The sequence below is a fragment of the Panthera tigris genome, chromosome C1, assembly GCF_018350195.1.
Source record: "Panthera tigris isolate Pti1 chromosome C1, P.tigris_Pti1_mat1.1, whole genome shotgun sequence".
NCBI classification, from domain to species: domain Eukaryota; kingdom Metazoa; phylum Chordata; class Mammalia; order Carnivora; family Felidae; genus Panthera; species Panthera tigris.
This window is the reverse complement of record NC_056667.1, coordinates 161,342,853-161,362,650: the sequence shown is the minus strand read 5'-3', so window position 1 is coordinate 161,362,650 and position 19,798 is coordinate 161,342,853. Positions and strand designations below refer to the sequence as shown.

The following is a 19,798-nucleotide window of genomic DNA, read 5'->3' as shown; positions in this document are numbered from 1 at the left end:
TCTGTAGAACCTATTTTTCATAAATGTTACAAGTAGGAACTAAATTTCCAAAACTCGAGGCTGAATAATTATTTCTAGGGTAAAATTTTTGGTTGATCAACAAAACTAAAAGCCTACTGAATGGAAGAAGATATTTGCAAATGATATATCCAATGAAAGGTTAGTATCCAAAATATATAAAAGAATTTATACAACTTGACATCAAAAAACAATCCAATTAAAAATGGGCAGACATGAACAGACATTTCTCCAAAGAAGACATACAGATGGCCAACAGACACATGAAAAGATGCTCAACAGCACTCATGATCAGGAAATGCAAATCAAAATCAAAAGAGATGTCACCTCACACGTGTCAGAATGGCTAAAATCAAAACACAAGAAACAACAAGTGTTGGTGAGGATGTGGAGAAAAAGGAACCCTCTTGCACTGTTGGTGGGAAGGCAAACTGGTACAGCCACTGTGGAAAACAATATGGAGGTTCCATAAAAAATTAAAAACAGAGAAAAAAATTAAAAATAGAACTACCATATGATCCAGTAATCGCACTACTGGGTATTTACCCAAAGAATACGAAAACGCTAATTTGAAAGGATGTGTGTCCCTATGTTTATTACAGCATTATTTGCAATAGCCAACAAGAGTCCATTGATAGACGAATGGATAAAGAAGATGAGGTAGGGGCGCCTGGGTGGCTCAGTTGGTTGAGCGTCTGACTTTGGCTCAGGTCATGATCTCGCAGTTTGTGAGTTTGAGCCCCACATCGGGCTCTGTGTTGACAGCTCAGAGCCTGGAGCCTGCTTCGGATTCTGTGTCTCCTCCTCTCTCTGCCCCTCCCATGCACATGCTCTGTCTCTCTCTATCTCTCAATAATAAATAAAACGTTTAAAAAAAGAAAAAGATGTGTGTGTGTGTGTGTGTGTGTATACACAATGGAATATTATTCAGCCATAAGAAAATGAAATCTTGCCATTTGCAACAACATGGTTGTATCTAGAGAGTATAATGCTAAGCAAACTAAGTCAGAGAAAGACAAATACCATATGATTTCATTCATATGTGAAATTTAAGAAACAAAACAACAACAAACAAGAAACCAAAAGACAAACTGTTAATGATAGAGAACAAACAGATCGTTTTCAGAGGGGGAATGGGGGGGGGGGGGGTGAAACAGGTGAACGGGATTAAGAGCATATTTACCTTGATGAGCACTAAGTAATATATGGAATTGTTGACTCAGTCTATTGTATACCTGAAGCAAATATAACACTGTATGTTAACTGTACTGGAATTAAAAATAAAAGTTTTTTTGGTTGAAGATTAATATATAAATTGACGTTTTCAACAAAGATCAAACAAACTAGCTTTCTCTAAAGTACTCAGTTTAAGGTTCCCGGCTAGCTCAGTCAGTAGAGCATGAGACTCTTAAAGTACTCAGTTTATTAGTTATTCCCTTGGTTTATTACATCATGGTAAATAATAAACCATATCATTGAAGGATTAACCAAAAAAAAAAAAAAAAGCTTAATTTCAAAAAAAACTATATTTTTTACTCCTAAGAAACACCTGAAATTTAAGAAAACCTTACATTTTCAGGGTGCCTGGGTGGCTCAGTTAAGCGCCCAACTTCAGCTCAGGTCATGATCTCACGGTTCATGGGTTCAAGCCCCGCCTCAGGCTCAGGCTCTGTGCTAACAGCTCAGAGTCTGGAGCCTGCTTCGGATTCTGTCTCCCTCTCTCTCTCTCTGCTCTTCTCCTGCTCATCCTCTGTCTCTCTCAGTTTCTCAAAAATAAACATTTAAAAAAAAAGGAAGTCTTAAATTTTCTAAAATAGACTACAAGGCATTAATTACCCACACAATTACCAAAACCCAAATACCATATTGGATTTACATAGTGAAAGTCTCCTAAACTTAATTAATTCACATATCCTTATAATAATATCAGTCTTTAGGGAGTTATTATTCCCATTTTGAATATGTAAAAAAGCAACAGGTCGACCGGAGACTTAACAAAGGTTACCAAGTTGTACAGATAGATTGTCTAAATAATTTGCTCAACTTTACAGAGGACTGGGTACATTATTTCCATCAGCACTTCAATGTTCATTTAACAAATATTTATTGAGCCTCTAACTTGTGCCAACACAATGTTGAATACTGAGCACACAACAGTGGGGTTCCTAACCTCATAAAGCTTCTATTTTACTGTGAAAAACAGATGTGAAACATATAATTACACTTGTGATCAGGATCACATGTGGCTCTGAGGGTACGTAACAACAGACTTGACCTTGTGGTATGGGGAAAACTTTCCTGAGGAACTCCTGCTTCAGCAAAATTCTAAAGGATAAAAACAACTACTTACATAAAAAGGAGGATGTGAAATGAATGGTGCAAGCAGAGGGCACAGCCATTGTGAAGGAGCTGGGCACATTCAAGGATTTGAAAGAGCAGTGTAGTGAGCGAAACAAGCCAGTCAAAGAAAGACAAATACGATGATTTCGCTCATATGTGGAGTTTAAGACACAAAACAGATGAACATAGGGGAAGGAGAAAAAAAGATACGGAGGCAAACCATGAAAGAGACTCTTAACTTTAGAGAACGGTGGGTTGATGGAGGGAGGTGGGTGGGGGATGGGCTAAATGATGAGTATTAAGGAGGGCACTTGGTATGATGCGCACTGGGTGTTATATGTAAGTGATGAATCACTAAATTCTCACTAATGTTACACTGTATGTTAACTAATTTAAATAAAAACTTGAAACATTAAAAAACCCTGAAAGACCAGGGACACCTGGGCGGCTCCATCAGTTAAGCATCCAACTTAAACTCAGGTCATGATCTCATGGTTCATGGGTTCGAGTTTGGCCTTGGGCTCTCTGCTGTCAGCTCAGAGTCTGGAGCCTGTTTCAGATTCTGTGTGTGTGTGTCTGCCCATACCCCACCTGTGCTCTCTCTCTCTCTCAAAAATAAATGAATAAACTTAAAAAAAAAAAAAAAGCAGCAGAGTAAAAGCTTTTTAAAAAGGCAATAGTGTACAAGGGTCCCTTTACACTGTCAGTGAGAATGCAAATTGATGCAGGCACTGCAAAAACAGTACGGGGGTTCCTTCAAAAGTTAAAAATAGAGGGGCACCTGGGTGGCTCAGTCAGTTAAGCGTCTGACTTTTAAGTTTGGTTCGGATCATGATCTCTTGGGTTGTGAGTTCGAGCCCTTCATCAGGCTCTGTGCTGACAGCATGGAGTCTGCTTTGGATTCTCTCTGCCCCTCCCCTCCCCTCTCTCTGTCAAAATAAATTAAACATTTCTTTTTTAAGTTAAAAAGAGATTTGCCATATGATCCACTAATTCCACAACTGGGTATTTAACCAAAGAAAACAAAAACACTAATCCGAAAAGATATATGCACCCCTATGTTTATTGCAGCATTACTTACATAGCTTAGATGCAGAAACAACCCAAGTGTCCATTGATAGATGAATGGATAAAGAAACTGTGGTGCATATATACAATGGAATATTATTCAGCAATAGGAAAGAATGAAATCTTGCCATTTGCAACAACATGGATGGGCCTAGAAGGTATAATGCCAAGTGAAATAAAAAAGACAAATACCATATGATTTCACTCATGTGCAGAATTTAAGAAAACAAAGGAACAACAACAGCAACAAAAACCAAACAGACTTTTAAATAGAGAACGAACTGGTGGTTGCCAGAGGGGAGGTGGGTGGGGGGGATGGTGAAAGAGATAAAGGGGATTATGAAAAGAAAAAAAAAAACAACCTAGCAAAATATAATAAGATACAGATGGGCAGATCAGCAAGATCTCATTGATAGTTCTTAAGGACCAGGACTTATCTCAATGACTTTTTAAAAGAATTTTAGATTCAACAATAAGAAAATGAACAGCCTGATTTTTAAAATGGGCAAAATATCTGAACAGATATCTCACCAAAGAAGATATACAGAGGGAAATTAAGCATATTAAAAGATGCTCTGCAACATAAGTCATCAGGGAAATGCAAATTAAAACAAGGAGATACTACTACACATCTATAAGAATAGCCAAAATCCCAAACACTGACGATACCAAATGATAAGTAAGGATGTGGAGCAACAGAAACTCTCATTCATTGCTGGTGGAATGCAAAATGATAGTCACTTTGGAAGATAGTGTGGCAGTTTCTTACAAAACTAAACATACTCTTACCATACCATCCAGCACTCATGCTGCTGGTATTTATCCAAATGAACTGAAAACTTATGTCTACACAAAAACTGGCACATAGATGTTTATAGCAGCTTTATCATAACTGCCAAAACATGGAAGCAACTAAGGTGTCCTTCAGTAGGACCTATGGTTTTATGACTGGGTATCCGCAATCAAAATATCCAGAATACTATTCAGCACTGAAAAGAAATGAGCTCCCAAGCCATGAAAAGGCATGGAGGAATCTTAAATGCATATTACTAAGTTAAAGAGCAAATCTGAAAAGGCTATATACTGTACGATTCCAACTATATGACATTCTAGAAAAGGCAAAACTACGGAGATAATAAAAAGGTTAAGTGGCTGTCAGGGATTAGGGGGAGGGAGAGATGAATAGGTGGAGCACAGAGGATATTTAAAGCAGTGAAACTATTCTGTATAATACTCACTAATGCACGTCATTAAACATTTGTCCAAACCTATAGAAGGTACAATGAGTGAACCCGAATGTAGACTATGGCTTTTGGGTGATAACGATATGTCAGTGTAGGTTCATCAATTGTAACAAATGTATTACTCTAGTGTGGGATGTTGACAGAGGGGGGAAAGTTGGAGGTGGGACAGGACGTATGCAGGGACTCTGTACTTTCTGCTCAGTTTTGCTTTAAACCTAAAACAGCTATAAAAAAATATTTTCTTAAAAAGTTTTAGGAAGGAAATTTATTATTAGATTTACATTCCCAAGAGATCACTCTGCTGCAGTGACCCATGTGAATGGAGATAAAAAAACAAAAATGGGTGTAGAACAGTTCACTGCAGTTGTCCAGGTGAGAGACAGTGCTAATTGAGACTAGGGTGGTATGAAAGGAGGAAGAGAAAACATGTGAGCCCCAGAGAGAGAAATAAGATTGAAGTATGTGCCCCTGGATAAATGAACAGCCTGCTTACCCTTAGTTTCCCCATATATTAAGAGAGAGAAAGGAGGTGTATGGGGGTTGGCCAAAGGTCTTCATGATTTGGGGAGAGGCTTTCACTGAACCATCTGTAAAGCAAACACATAATTAACTGAGTACTTGAGACAAATCTCTTTTCTCTTGTAATGGTAGCTCTGTATTAGACGAGCAAAATCAAGCAGATTGTGGTTTTTAATTTTTTTTTTTTTTACATTTATTTATTTTTGAGAGACAGAGAGAGACAGAGCGCGAACAGGGGAGAGGGAGATAGAGGAGACACAAAATCCAAAGCAGGCTCCAGGCTCTGAGCTGTCAGCACAGAGCCCAAGGTGGGGCTCGAACCCACAAACCATGAGATCATGACCTAAATCGAAGTCGAATGCTCAACCAACTGAGCCACCCAGGCACCCCTAAGCAGATTATGGCTTTTATGAGAGAACTTAAAAAAAGAAATTTTCTTTAATCATCCACTACTTTAGTAATAATCCTAATTACAATGATAGCAACCAATAAATACGATAATATAATAAAAAACCTAAAATAGGTATTTCTAGAAACCAATAAATAATGTTGAGTTGGATTCTTCTTTTGTTTTATAGTTGCAACTTTGAGTCTGTCTTGGTAATCTCTATGTAACTTTAACAAAGTTTTATAAACTTTGGGTAGATATTACTTATTAATAATGTTCATAATACATTATGCACTATAATGTTCTTCATGTTCATAATATACTAATAATTCTATTTCGTTGCCACTATCTCATTCCTGTTGCTGTTTTCACTGAGTGAAGAGAAACAAAATTTGAGAAAGATTCAAGACACAGAAACAGTATCTCCTGAGGTCTTGGTTCCCTTATCCCATTTCCTAATCCCCCAGACAAGCTCTTCTAAAAACATTACCATAAAAGCCTACAAGGGTGCATGGCTGAAAAAGTGCTTGATAATCAGAGCTAAAAGCTCACTGATGCCAAGTCTTGACAAAAAGCATGTTTGTGTCTAATAAAAGCACATTTGCAGGATTAATACCCTGTAGTAAGACAATGTATAAATCTAGAAAATTTTGTTAGAGATGATTAATATTTGCCTATGAGAAAAAACTCATTACTTGAGAAACAATATTTTCCATTACTAAAGAAAAATCTACTTTCTCGCTGTAATTGAGAAAATTATTTGAGGACAATACATAAATATACTAAATATAAACCTATTCATTATTTTAATATTTCATACTTTATGCAGAATTGAATATTTAATTATTGTAATTTTTAAAAAGGTATTATGGCTGGAAAAAAACCACATACACACACACACACACACACACACACACACACACACACACACACAAATACCTGAAATAACTCCTGGCTATTCCATGATATATGTGCCTAATTCCAATGTTATTTTCTTTCTCAATATTTCAGCAAGACTATGTGTAGTTTTAATAGGCCATTAGGTAAATGCTATTAAAGAAAAATCAGATCTACTCAAACTAGGTTATATCATTTACCAAGGTGATAGATTCTGACTTTGAGGAAGATTGTTGACCATTTATATGACACTAAGAACTAATGTTTGACTTATAAATTCTAATTTCATCTTTTGCACACTGGGGAAAGAGATTAACAATTTTATCAACATCAAGATGCTTGTTTTGAAGAATTGATTCCATTTCTTTGAATAGTTCTTTCTCCAGTTTCCTCATGTTGTCCATCATAGTTTTGGCTTTTTCCTGAACAATGAAAAAATAAAAATCAGTAAATACACACACACATATAAGTCTAACCAAATTCCAAACCACTCTACAGACAAGTTTTTTTTTTCATTCTGGTTTCCACTTCTAGTTTGGTTCCCCTCTCATTCTTTAGATATAGTACGGAATGAAATTCTTCAGGAAAAATCTTTGTTCTATATTGAATTAATGGATTAACTCCAATTTATTAGGTATTTTTAGTAGAAAAGATTAAGCATAATTGCATAGGATTAGTCTATAAGCAAGAAACCTAAAAGAAAAATTTACAGGACCATTGAAATTATGATATTGTGTCTGGGGAAGGTTGCTGAAAAATGAGGCTAAGATATTTTTATGAAGGTGGATCTTCTATATTTAAAATCAATATTATCAGATTAAACAAAGGAAAAAGAACAGTAGTATTCAAGGGAAAGAACAACTAAAAAAGACATTTTCTCTATGATTCCTCCCTGTTTCAAGAACCGGGGGAAAGGTCATTACTCATATAGAATAAAGGAATTTTTAAGTTATTGGTGAATTACCATGACCAGTTATAGGGTAGGTACTGAGAGAAAAAATATATAAGAAGAAAGTTACTAGAAAGTAAGAATAATTTTAAAAATTTGAACCATTATAGGGCAGAATTCCACAAAACAAAGATGCTTAATCTAAACATGGACTTTAAAATCAAATTGGATCAACTTTTTCTGACGAAACACTACATTACATATTAGTGAGAAAAAAAAATATATTTTGTCTATAAATGGTATTGAAATAATTGGTCACCTCTTGGAAAACAAAGTTAGAATCCCTACTTCATAACATACACAAAAATAAATTTCAGGGGCACCTAGGTGGCTCAGTAAGTTAAGCACCAGACTCTTGATTTCAGCTCAGATCATGATCTCAGGGTTTGTGAATTCCAGCCCCACGTTGGGCTCTGCGCTGACAATGCGGAGCCTGGTATTCTCTCTCTGCCCCTCCTCCCACACGCTCTCTCTCTCTCTCTTAAATAAACATGAAAAAATAGAAAGAAATTTCAGAAAAATTCAAGAACTAAGTATTTTTTTCAAACACACACATACATACTAGAAGAAAATACAGAAGTTATATTTATTTTGAGATGAAGCAGGCCTCTAGAAGCATGAAATCAAGATGCCTTAAAGGAAAAGACTAACAAATGTAATGGACTTAACTTAAAACTTCTGTCTGAAAAAAAGTTAAATAATAAACTGAGATAAAAAACTGCAATATAACAAAGACTCAAAATTCATATAGTTTTGCCTCTCTGAGGCAAAAGACAAAAACAACCAAGCAACAATTGAAAAACAGGCTAAGGAAAAGAACAGGCAAGTCATTTAAGAGGAAATACTAATGGCTAATAAACATCTGAGAAGCTTTTCAACCTCATCAGTAATCAAGAAACGTACATTAAAACTACCAGTAGCACTGACTCTCCCTAAGTCATAAAAATAGACTAGAACCAGAGAAAGACAAATACCATATGATTCTGCATAATATATGTGGAATCTAAAAAACAAAACAAATGACAAAAAGCAGCATTAGACCCATAAATACAGAGAACAAAGAAATTGATGGTTGCCAGATGACAGGGGGTGAGGAGGTAGACAATATGAGTGAAGAGAAGAGGAAGATATAGGTGTCCAGTTATGGAATGAATGTCATGGGGATAAAAGGCACATAAGAAATATAGTTAATGGTATTGTAATAGCATCGTATGGTGACAGATGGCAGCTACACGTGGGGTGAGCATAGCATAATGTATCGATTTGTCCAATCACTATATTGTACACCTAAAACTAATGTTAACATTTTGTGTCAATTATACTTCAGTAAAAAAAAAAAAAAAGGAGACTAGAATCCAGCTCTTTGACACTTCTTCCTTCAGGTTCTATGGTTTCTCCATTACTTTCTGTTGTCAATCAACATTTAATGGCTATTAAATAAAGCCTAAAATACTAACAGCTTTTAAATTTTAATTTCAATATTACTTAGAAAAATGTCAATCAGCATTTTAATTTAACAAGCATTTAATAATAAGTCTACACAACCAACCTTCCAGAAACAGTATTGAGGGGAAAGGAAGCTGACAATGCTGAGAACTAAGTAAGCGATTAGTGGCAGTGTGGAGGCTGCTCAGGGAGAAGTGAGGGAAAATCCCTCCAGAGCAGACATATCTCTTGAAACATATCACTGAGGAACTTGAGCAAAGGCAAGAAGGACCAGGGGGCTCATTTGTCACAGGACTGTGCTCAGTCAGGAGTGTAAGCCAAGCCCACACAGTGGATGACACCACTGGCCGGTAGACTGGGCTCTCATCAGTGTACTTAATGCCCCTAGAACAACTTGCCTGCCTCTCATTCCATGCCACCAGCTACCTACAAAAAGTGTTTTACACTGTAAGTTACAAGTGAAAACAAAGTAGTCCAAGATAAAGCAAGTGTCAAGAATCCACAGCAAACAGGAGGTCTAGCCAGAGTTCTCTGCTTTAAGTGTAAGCAAAGCGGGTGGGGGAATGGCAACCGTGCAAAAATACTACAGACAAAAGTAAATAAATAATTACCTGGAAGACAACTGATACAATGCATTTTATGTAGAAAGAATGTAAATGTATACATCTCGAGGAAGTAAAAGGAATGATAGCAATAGAAATCGGGAGCCGGTACAAACAGGTGTGGAAAGGTACAAGATGGCCAATCTTTTCCTCCCTGGAGGGAATCAGTTGATGGTTCTGTAAAAAACCTCCAGCTAGCTCTTCCATTTCCTTCTAATTTATATTTTATCTCTGGGACAGAGAGGGAAGAAAGCTGAAGAGGTATGGATATTAGAAAATTATTTGTCAATCTGTCTGCCCAAAAATATATCTGCTTATTTCTAGAGATGAGATTTTAGATGATGTTCATCTTCTATACTGCTTACATTTAAAAATAATAAGCACTTACCATTTTTAAAAAAAGACTCCAATTCATTATTAAGTCTAAGGAGTGTTAAGCATTTCCAATAAAAATTAATCTGAGGCTATCTGATTAAGAACATTTTGTATGTAAGAGATCATGTTAACTGCCCTCCAGTAGCTCTGTAATTTTTGGTGTGAGATATAAACTAAGCAAGCTACTTAAACTCTCTAAGTCTCAGTAAATGGAGATTCCTTATCAGTGAAATGGAGATAACGATAGTATTTACCTCATAAAGTGGTTTGAAGGTTAAATAAAATATTCTATTTTGCGTAATGATACCATGGCGCCGAGTGTATAAAAAGTGCCCAATAAATGTTAGGTATTGTTATTATGTTTAATATACTAAATTTCTCTAAGAGATTCATAGTGCATTCTTAACCATTATTTTAAATCTTTGGTTTGAGCTCTACTATAATTGAACATCTAAACTATTTTATTTTTAAAAGCTTTTATTATTTTTTTAAATGTTTGTTTATTTTTGAGGGAGAGAGAGAGTCTAAACTATTTTTAAACCTATTTTTACATGAAGGAAGGAAAGAAAGGTGAAGTTCCAAAGTTCAAAATGTGGACTGAATCACACTTTAAACTGTTCTTAATGATAAAACAGAGAATATAATTTAATCATACCTCCTTTTTGTCTATTACTTCCAATGCCTGTTGATGTTCTTGATAGAGTGGGTGTCTTCTGTCAGGCTTAAACTGAAAACGTGGTTTCTTTTTAACTGGGTCTTCAAGATCAAATGTTGGTGAACTGGTATCCAATAGTTGTGAAACATTTGGCACAAATATGAAAGGCTTAAAAACAGATCTAGAAGAAAAAGTCATAGAGTTGGCTTGTGGGGATAGTGGGGATAGGAAAATATTTAGCATTATGCTAAATCTTCTAAGATTCCCTCTAGTTAGAAGGGCCTGTCTGCCCAAACACAGAAGGACACAGAAACAGTGTCCAGTGAAATTATAGTCCACCATTTTCTACTGAAAACTCCATAGTTGAAGGGTAAGAACAATCCTCAATGTTACAGATTGAGGATTAGGATCTGGAATGAAATCACAGCAGCAGTATTAATAAAGTGGCCTCAAGTCTCACTCCATCTTCTTGAAGTGATCTTTAATAACATGAAAGACTGTAACACTGAGAGAATATAAGATCATTTCTCAATGTAATGTGCATTAAGTTCTATGAGAGACACTAATGACTTAAGACAATTGTAACATATCTAAAATCCAATTTTAGATATAACTTCAACTACTGATAGTTTAAGTTTTACAGGCACATATTTTCTAGATATGAGTGGATAAGTAACCATCTAAATCCAGCACAACTACATCATTTAATCTTCTTAGTATTCTTAACCATCTAATATTATAATACTGAAATCTGCAAAAGAAAACCATCTACTTTCTTGTCTTGACAATTTTAAATATATTTGGCCAAAGAGAGTAAGGATAACTGCAGACAAGAAACTATTAACATTTTTGTCCTAAAAAAATGAGAATAGTTATGGCAGGAATGCACGTATGTAAATGGCAGCCTACAACCTGAACAGAAAATATATCCAAAAATTATTGTCCTATTTGTGTAAGAAAAAGTTAGCCTGGCAAAATCACCAACAGACTGATGACTATCCTAGCCCCTGACCCCTTGTTGGTTTACAGTATTTTGTGACTTTACCTCTCAGGATCAGGAGTCCCTGTAAAGAAGTGAATGCAAGGAAGGTTGGAGTCTTGAGGTAAAATAGAAACCATGCTTGCAGTGGTCAGGAATTCTCCCTCCATATTAATGCCACTTGGTTTATCTCGGAGAATTTCCATCATTGTTTCAAAAGTTATATTTCCTAGGAAAATCATTTTAAAAATCATCAAATACATATGAATTTGCAGGTTGACATGCTGCAATCATGAACTGCTTTCTCTGTTGATAATATATAACATGAGATATTGGGATAAATTAGATATTGGGATAGGGATAAATTAGAGATTGACTACGAACAAACCTTGTATCATAACTATTCGTCTCATTCCACTATCATAAGGAAGATTTCTTAAAAAATATAAAACACACTAAATCTCAAAACCATTACTATCAGGTAAAATCTGTAACTTCCTAAGAAGGAATCAAAAATGCAAAATACACTCAATCTCGTTGCCCTTACAAAAATTTTTAAGGTGTATTTAGTTAGCAGTGAACTGACAATATTAGTAACTATCATCTGAGCCTATCCATTCTGGGAACCAAATATTAAAAGAATACAGTGCTTGGTTTCCAGTAGTATACAAGGCGTTCTTTATAAAATAAAATACTCCTTCTCCTGTAATTTCTGTGGCTGATATTAATACTCTTATCTGAAAGTGTGAATTGTAACCTGAGTGGGAATGAAGGAAACAAAACACATTATTAGTTAGTGGGATTTTAATGAACATAAATCTGCTGGACTACTTAAAATATTTAAATGTCCATTGTGTGTGATAAAACAGATGGCATTATATTTTGTTTTCTGCTTTCATATGTAAAGTTTGATATTTTAAGGAGTTTTTTATTTTAGAAAAAGAAACTATTTTATCTCTTTAGCAAACACAACAGGACCATGGTTACAGAGAGCCTCAGAATTCCATATTTGCAAGGCATTTCCACCAAAAAATTTAAAAAGCCATCGTGCGTTCGGACATCTCTGCTCCTTGCTATACATATCCATGCTCAAAGATGTGGTTCAGGATCTAACTACCTCATGAAAGATGAAGAATCTTACCCCCTTACACAATGCAGTCCTCCAAAACGTAGCCCAAATATCTTCTACTCACATGTCATAATTCTCTTCCCTAAAATTTGACTCTCAATTCCCCCCGAATCAAATTAAAACTCCTTCATTTTAAAAAAAGTATTTATGTTTAGAGAAAGAGAGAGAGCACAAGCTTGGGAGGTGCAGAGAGAGAGGGAGAGAGAGGATCCCAAGCAGATGAACCGTGAGATCATGACCTGGGCAAATCAAGAGTCAGACGCTTAACAGATTAAGCCACCCAGGTGCCCCCAAACTCCTTCAAATTAAAATTTACCATTAGGATGAACTGAAATAAGCTTTTCCTTTCATATAAGCATTCTTGATTTTTTGCACGTGTAGCCTCTATCTCTGCCATTAGATTATAAATTCTCTAAAGACAAAAATGAGATTTTTCTCTATTTAGTTCTCATTCCTCCAACAAATACTTATTGAGCATCTACTAAATGCCAGGCACTGTCCTAGGAAATAGAGAGATAGACAGACAGATTGATATTGATGCACTTTGACACAGATATGTAGCTCTGTGAATGTAAAGAAGTGAAAGTTCCCTCATCCAATTTTGGTTGGAGGTAACCACAGTTAACAATTCAGAAAGGATCTTTCAGGAAGACTTTCAGAATAGGTTTAAAAGCTTTCAAACAGGCAATTCTCATTATCAAAAGAAGTGGTACAAGAAAATAGCCATTTAAAGCAACACATCTAAGTAATCGCTTTGGCAGCGCATATACTAAAATTGGAATGATACAGAGATTAGCATGGCCCTGAGCAAGGATGCCATGCAAATTTGTGAAGTGTTCCATATTTTTTTCTTATTCTTTGATACAGAAAGAGAACATTTTATTTTTATTTTCCGTTAAAAATTTTTAAGAATTTTTTGCTATAGTTTTTATTTTTTGTAATTTTTTAAATTCTACTTTACTTTCCTCATTTCATTTTATTCTATTTTGTTGTATACATTTTTAAATTTTTTAACACTTCTTACTTTTTTTTTCTTTTCTTTCCTTTTTCTCTCTATTCTATCAAGCTTCTTTCAAAACCCAGGCCAAAACGCACCTAGGATCTAGCTTCCTTTATTTGATTTTTTGTGTTGCTTTTAATTTTTTAATTTTAATTTTTTTATTAATTATTTTTCTTCCTCCAAAATGACAAAATGAAGGATTCGCTCCAAAAGAAAGAACAGGAAGAAATGACAGCCAGGGACTTACTCAACACAGATATAAGCAAGATGTCTGAACCAGAATTTAGAATCATGATAATAAGAATACTAGCTGGGGTTGAAAAAAGCATAGAAGACACCAGAGAATCCCTTTCTGCGGAGACAAAAGAAGTAAAATACATTTGAGATTGCATCTCAGTTGTATGCCACAGCGGCAAGAATGGATGAAGCAGATCAGCGATATAGAAGACAAAATTATGAAGAATAATGAAGCAGAAAAAAGAGGGAAACTAAGGCAAAAGAGCATGACACAAAAATTAGAGTACCCAGTGACTTATTAAAAAGGAATAACATCTGAATCATAGAAGTCCCAGAAGATGAAGAGAGAGAAAAAGGAGTAGACAGTTTATGTGAGCAAACCACAGCAGAAAATTTTCCTTACCTGGGGAAAGACACAGACATCAAAATCCAAGAAGCACAGAGAACTCCCATTAGATTCAACAAAAACAGACCATCAACGAGGAATATCATAGTCAAATTCACAAAATACACAGACAAGTAAAGATTTTGAAAGCAACACAGGAAAAAAAAGTCTTTAATCTATAAGGGAAGACAGATCAGAGAGCTTATGGAAGAAATTGAAGAAGACACAAAAAAATGGAAAACTATTCCATGCTTATAGATTAGAAGAATAAGTATTGTTAAAACGTTGACACTACCCAAAGCAATCTACATATTCAATGCAATCCCTATCAAAATAACACCAGCCTTCTTCACAGAGCTAGAACAAACAATCCTAAAATTTGTATGGAACCAGAAAAGACTCCAAACAGGCAAAGCAATCCTGAAAGTGAAAAGCAAAGCTGGAGGTATCACAGTTCTGGACTTCAAGCTATATTACAAACCTGTAATCATCAAGATAGCATGGTACTGGCACAAAAACAGACACTCAGATCAATGGAACAGAATAGTGGGTCCAGAAATGGACCCACAAACGTATGGCCAACTAATATTTCACAAAGCAGGAAAGAATATCCAATGGAATAGACAGCCTCTTTAGCAAATGGTGTTGGGAAACCAGAACATCAACATGCAAAAGAATGAACCTGGACCACTTTCTTACACCATACAAAAAGTAAACTCAAAATGGATGAAAGACCTAAATGTAAGACAGGAAGGCACCAAAATCCTAGAGGAGAAAGCAGGCAAAAACCTCTTTGACCTTGACCGCAGCAACTTCTTGTTCAACACGTCTCTGGAGGCAAGGGAAACAAAAGCAAAAATGAACTACTGGGACCTCATCAAAATAAAAAGCTTCTGCACAGAGAAGGAAGCAATCAGCAAAACGAAAAGGCATAAATAGAATGGGAGAAGATATCTGCAAATGACATATCAGATAAAGGGTTAGTACCCAAAATCGATACAGAACTTATCAAACTCAATACCCAAAAAACAAATCATCCAGTGAAGAAATGGGCAAAAGACATGAATAGACACTCCTCCAAAGAAGACATCTAGATGGCCAACTGACACAGAATGGCTAACATTAACAACTCAGGCAACAACAGATGTTGGTAAGGATGCAGAGAAAGAAATCTCTTCTGCGCTGCTGGTGGGAATGCAAACTGGTGCAGCCGCTCTGGAAAACAGTTCAGAGGTTCCTCAAAAATTAAAAACAGAACCAGCCCATGATCCAGCAATTGAACTACTAGATATTTATTCAAAGGATATAGGAATGCTGTTTTGAAGGGGCACATGCACCCCAATGTTTATAGCAGTGCTATCAACGATAGCCAAATATGGAAAGAGCCCAAATGTCCATCAACTGATAAATGGATAAAGAAGATGTGTTATTTACACACACACACACACACACACACACACACACACACACACTAGAATATTACTCCTACCATCAGCTTTCTGCAATCTTTGGTTCACTGGCTAGCTGGTGTATGACTAAAATGAGGTCTTTTTTTTTAGAAAGTCTCTCCCCAATTTTCCTCTATGAACTCCTAATTTTATATGCTTGGAAAAAAATTTATATTTCTAAAAGTATAATTCTACTAGAAAAAGGAAGTAGGACCACTGATACTTAATTACATACTCGAAAAGCCAAAGAGGATGGAATTGAAGGATTTTTTTAAGTTTATTTATTTTTGAGAGAGAGGGAGGGAGAGAGAGAATCCCAAGCAGGTTCTGTGCACAGAGTCTGATGCAGGGCTTAATCTCACGAACCATGAGATCATGACCTGAGCCGAAATCAAGAGTTGATACTTAACCGACTGAGCCACCCAGGTGCCCCCCTAGAGGACAGATTTTAAAATTACCAATTCAATAGAGTATCAGTGAGGTGTTCCTTTAAATAAATGAAAACACTCAACAATTTTTATAGATAAAAAATAACTACTTAGCAAATATAATAGAAAAATATTCCATTCACATTACCAGCCAAAAATATAAAATATTGAGAAAAAAATTTAAAATTTTGTCCATTGCATCTCATGCTCCCACCTTAACAAACTAGGAAAAGAGAAAAATAAGCCCAAACCAAGCAGAAGGAAATAATAAAGATAAGAGCAGATGTCAATGAAACTGAAAGAAGAAAAAACAATAAAGGAAAGTCAACAGAACAAAAATCTGGTTCTTTGAAAAAAATCAATACAATTGACAAACCTCTAGCTACACTGACAGAAAAAGAGAGAAGAAAAAATTACAAAATTACCACTATCAGGAATGAAACAGGGATATCATGACAGACCCTGCAGACATTAAAAGCAAAAGGGAATACTATGAGCAACTCTATGCACATAAATTAACAACTTGGAAGAAATGGACCAATTATTTGAAAAGCACATATTACCTAAACTCACTCAGTATTAAACAGATTATTTGAATATCCCTATAACTATTAAAGAAATTGACTTTGTAGTTTAAAAACCCACAGAAAAGAAATACCCAGGCCCAGATAGTTTCGCTGGAGAATTCTATCAAATATTTAAGGAAGAATTAACAGCACTCTACACTGTCTCTTCCACAAAATAAAAAAAGGAGGGAACACTTCCTGATTCACTGTTAGGCTGATGTCAAAACCAAACAAAGGCAGTACAGAACAAAACAAACAAGACAGACCAATATCTCTCATAAATATAGATGCAAGAACCCATAACAAAATATTAGCAAACAGAACCCAGCAGTACATAAAAAGAATTATATACCACAACCAAACTGGGTTTATTCCAAGGATACAAGGCTGGTTCAATATGTGAAGATCAATGTAACTTACCATATTAACAGGCTGAAGAAGAAAGAGAATCATATCAATTGACACACACAAAAAAAATAATAAACTTCAACATCTATTCATTACAAAACCTCTCAGCAAACAAGAAATGGAGAGAAACTTCCTTAACATGATAAAGTTAAGCATCTACAAAAAGCTACAGCTAACACTACACTTAATGATAAAAAACTGGGGCACCAGGGTGGCTCAGTTGGTTAAGCATCCGACTTCAGCTCAGGTCATGATCTTGTGGTCCGTGGGTTCGAGCCCCAGTCGGGCTCTGCACTGACAGCTCGAAGCCTGGAGCCTGCTTCAGATTCTCTCTCTCTCTAGTCCTCCCCCAGTCACACTCTGTCTCTTTCTCTCTCAAAAATAAATACTAAACATTAAAAAAATGATAAAAAGACTAAATGCTTTCCCCCTAAGACTGGGAATAAAGCAAGGAAGTCAGCTCTTACTATTCTTATTCAATATAATCCTGGAAGGTCTAGCCAGAACTATAAGGCAATAAAAAGACACAAAAAGTATATGGATTGGAAAGGAAGAACTAAACTGTCCCTATTTGCAGATGATATGATAGTCTATATAGGAAATCCCAAGGAATCCACCCAAAGGAGAATCTGCCCAACAACAACAACAACAACAACAACAAAAACCAAAAGCTCCTAGAACTAACAATTTCAATGAGGAAAGTCACAGAACACAAGATCAACATACAATAAAATAATAACAATTTGAAATTTTGAAAAAATGTTCTAATTAGAGAACAATTTATTTAGGCTCTATAGAAGGGAACTAGAGAACTGTTTTCTTGTTTAGGTTAAGATTGCAAATACTATAGGTCCTGCTTCCCTTCTACAATCCATCCTAAAGAAACAATTTTGGGGGTGCCTCAGTGGCTCAGTCCATTAAGCGTCCGACCTCCGCTCAGATCATGATCTCACAGTCTGTGAGCTCGAGCCCCACATCAGGCTCTGTTCTGACAGCTCAGAGCCTGGAGCCTGCTTCTGGATTCTGTCTCTCTCTCTCTCTGTCTCTCTGCCCCTCCCCTGCTCATGCTCTGTCTCTCTCTCTCTCTCTCTCAAAAATAAATAAACATTTAAAAAATTTTTCTTAAAAAAGAAACAATTTTGAAATGCAGGCAAAACTTAATAAACCAAGATGTACACTGCAACATGGTAAAGACTGGAAAATGACCAAATAGCAAACAATACTATCTGTTACTTGCCTGTGTCCTACCTTCCACTAGTTATTATGTTCCAGAAGGTCACAGACCATATCAATCATATCTGCTGCTATGTGATCTCATGTCTAGCATAGAACAAGTTTTCACAAAAGATTTAACAACAAAAAAAGTCAATATGGAAAACCTAGATAAAACTACACAAGTCTTAGAAACACAAAAGAAAATTTCAATAAATGTACAGCCATATCTTGTTCTTGAATAGGAAGGCAGTATTATTAGATGTCAATCCTCCCCTAAAATAATCTATAGTTTTAATTCAATTCCAGTCAAACCTCAAAGAATGTTTTGGGAGGAGAAGCTGAATAAAATTATTGTAAAATTTATCTGGAAAAATGATCAGTCAAGGATTGTCAGGAACATTTTGAAAGAGCAGAGTAGTGAAGATATCCTTGTCCTACCACATAAAAAGAAAAAAACAGTATTGCAAATTCCCTCATTTTTTTTCTTTGTTCATACAACAAGTATTGAGTACTTACTGTGTGTACTTACACTGTTTTAAACAAAACTGGACAAATACAGTAATCTAATTTACACATGGGTTTACTTAGGAATTAATTTGATCAAGTTGGTTGACATTTCAAATCAGTAGAGAAAGATAATCCATTTAATCATTAGTACTGGGATCACTGGATAATCATTTGAGTGGTGAGGAAAACGGTAGAATCCTAATTCATACTTTATTTTAGAATGATTCTAGAATCATCATAATTTAAATTTACAAAATAAAGTTATAAATATAAGATGTAGATAATCATTTCTGGGGGCACCTGGGTGGCTCAGTCAGTTAAGCGTCTGGCTCTTGATTTCGGTTTGGTCCGTGAGATCAAGCTCTGTGTTAGCGCAGAGCCTGCTCGGGATTCTCTCTCCCATTCTCTCTGCCCCTCCCCTCTCTCACACACTCTCACACACTCACTCTCTCAAAATTAAATAAACTTAAAAAAAAGATAACCATTTATGGTATAGTAAAAATGACCTTTGTCAAAGGACATCAATGCTAGAAACCATTAAGAAAAATTCCATATAGTGCAGTGTCTGAGAGACTCAGTCTCCCTCTCCCTCTGCCTCTCACCTGCTCATGCTCTGTTTCTGTCTCAAAAATAAATAAACGTTAAAAAATGTTTTAAAAAAAGAAAAATTCCATGTAGGACAAAATCAACCATTATATTTTTAGTTTTCTATTTATGCCAGCTATTTTTCCTTTTTTCTCCTTCCTCGCCCTCTTGAATTTTTCAAGTGTTTATTATTTTACTTCTCCCCAGTTTATTATACATTCTTTTATCATTTTGTTAGTTTCTCTTGACTTATTACAGTCTGCCTTAAATTAATTATCCATTAACCCAAGGACCTTACAACACTTTAACTCCAGTTACTGCCTCCGGTCTTTTGTGCTATGCTCAGACATTTAATTCTACTGTGTTTGTCTGAGTCTTCTGAGAAGCAGATGCCATGATATATGGTTAAA

At 35.6% G+C, this 19,798-nt stretch overlaps 1 protein-coding gene and 1 pseudogene across 3 annotated transcripts in view; one reads left to right on the top strand and one right to left on the bottom strand.

The window, feature by feature from the left end:
• Positions 1-6,472: 6,472 nt before the first annotated feature.
• Positions 6,473-19,798, bottom strand: part of SCRN3 (secernin 3) — a 31,288-nt gene continuing 17,962 nt past the window's right edge. For all 3 annotated transcript variants that reach the window (XM_042997347.1, XM_007074561.2, XM_042997348.1), the window contains 3 exons: positions 11,547-11,709; positions 10,502-10,682; positions 6,473-6,896 (listed from right to left, as the gene is read on the bottom strand). In XM_042997347.1, the coding sequence (XP_042853281.1) occupies positions 6,726-6,896; positions 10,502-10,682; positions 11,547-11,709 (515 nt within the window). In that variant the 3' untranslated portion in view covers positions 6,473-6,725. The remainder of the gene's footprint in view (positions 6,897-10,501; positions 10,683-11,546; positions 11,710-19,798) is intronic.
• LOC122241658 lies at positions 13,359-13,457 on the top strand (annotated as a pseudogene).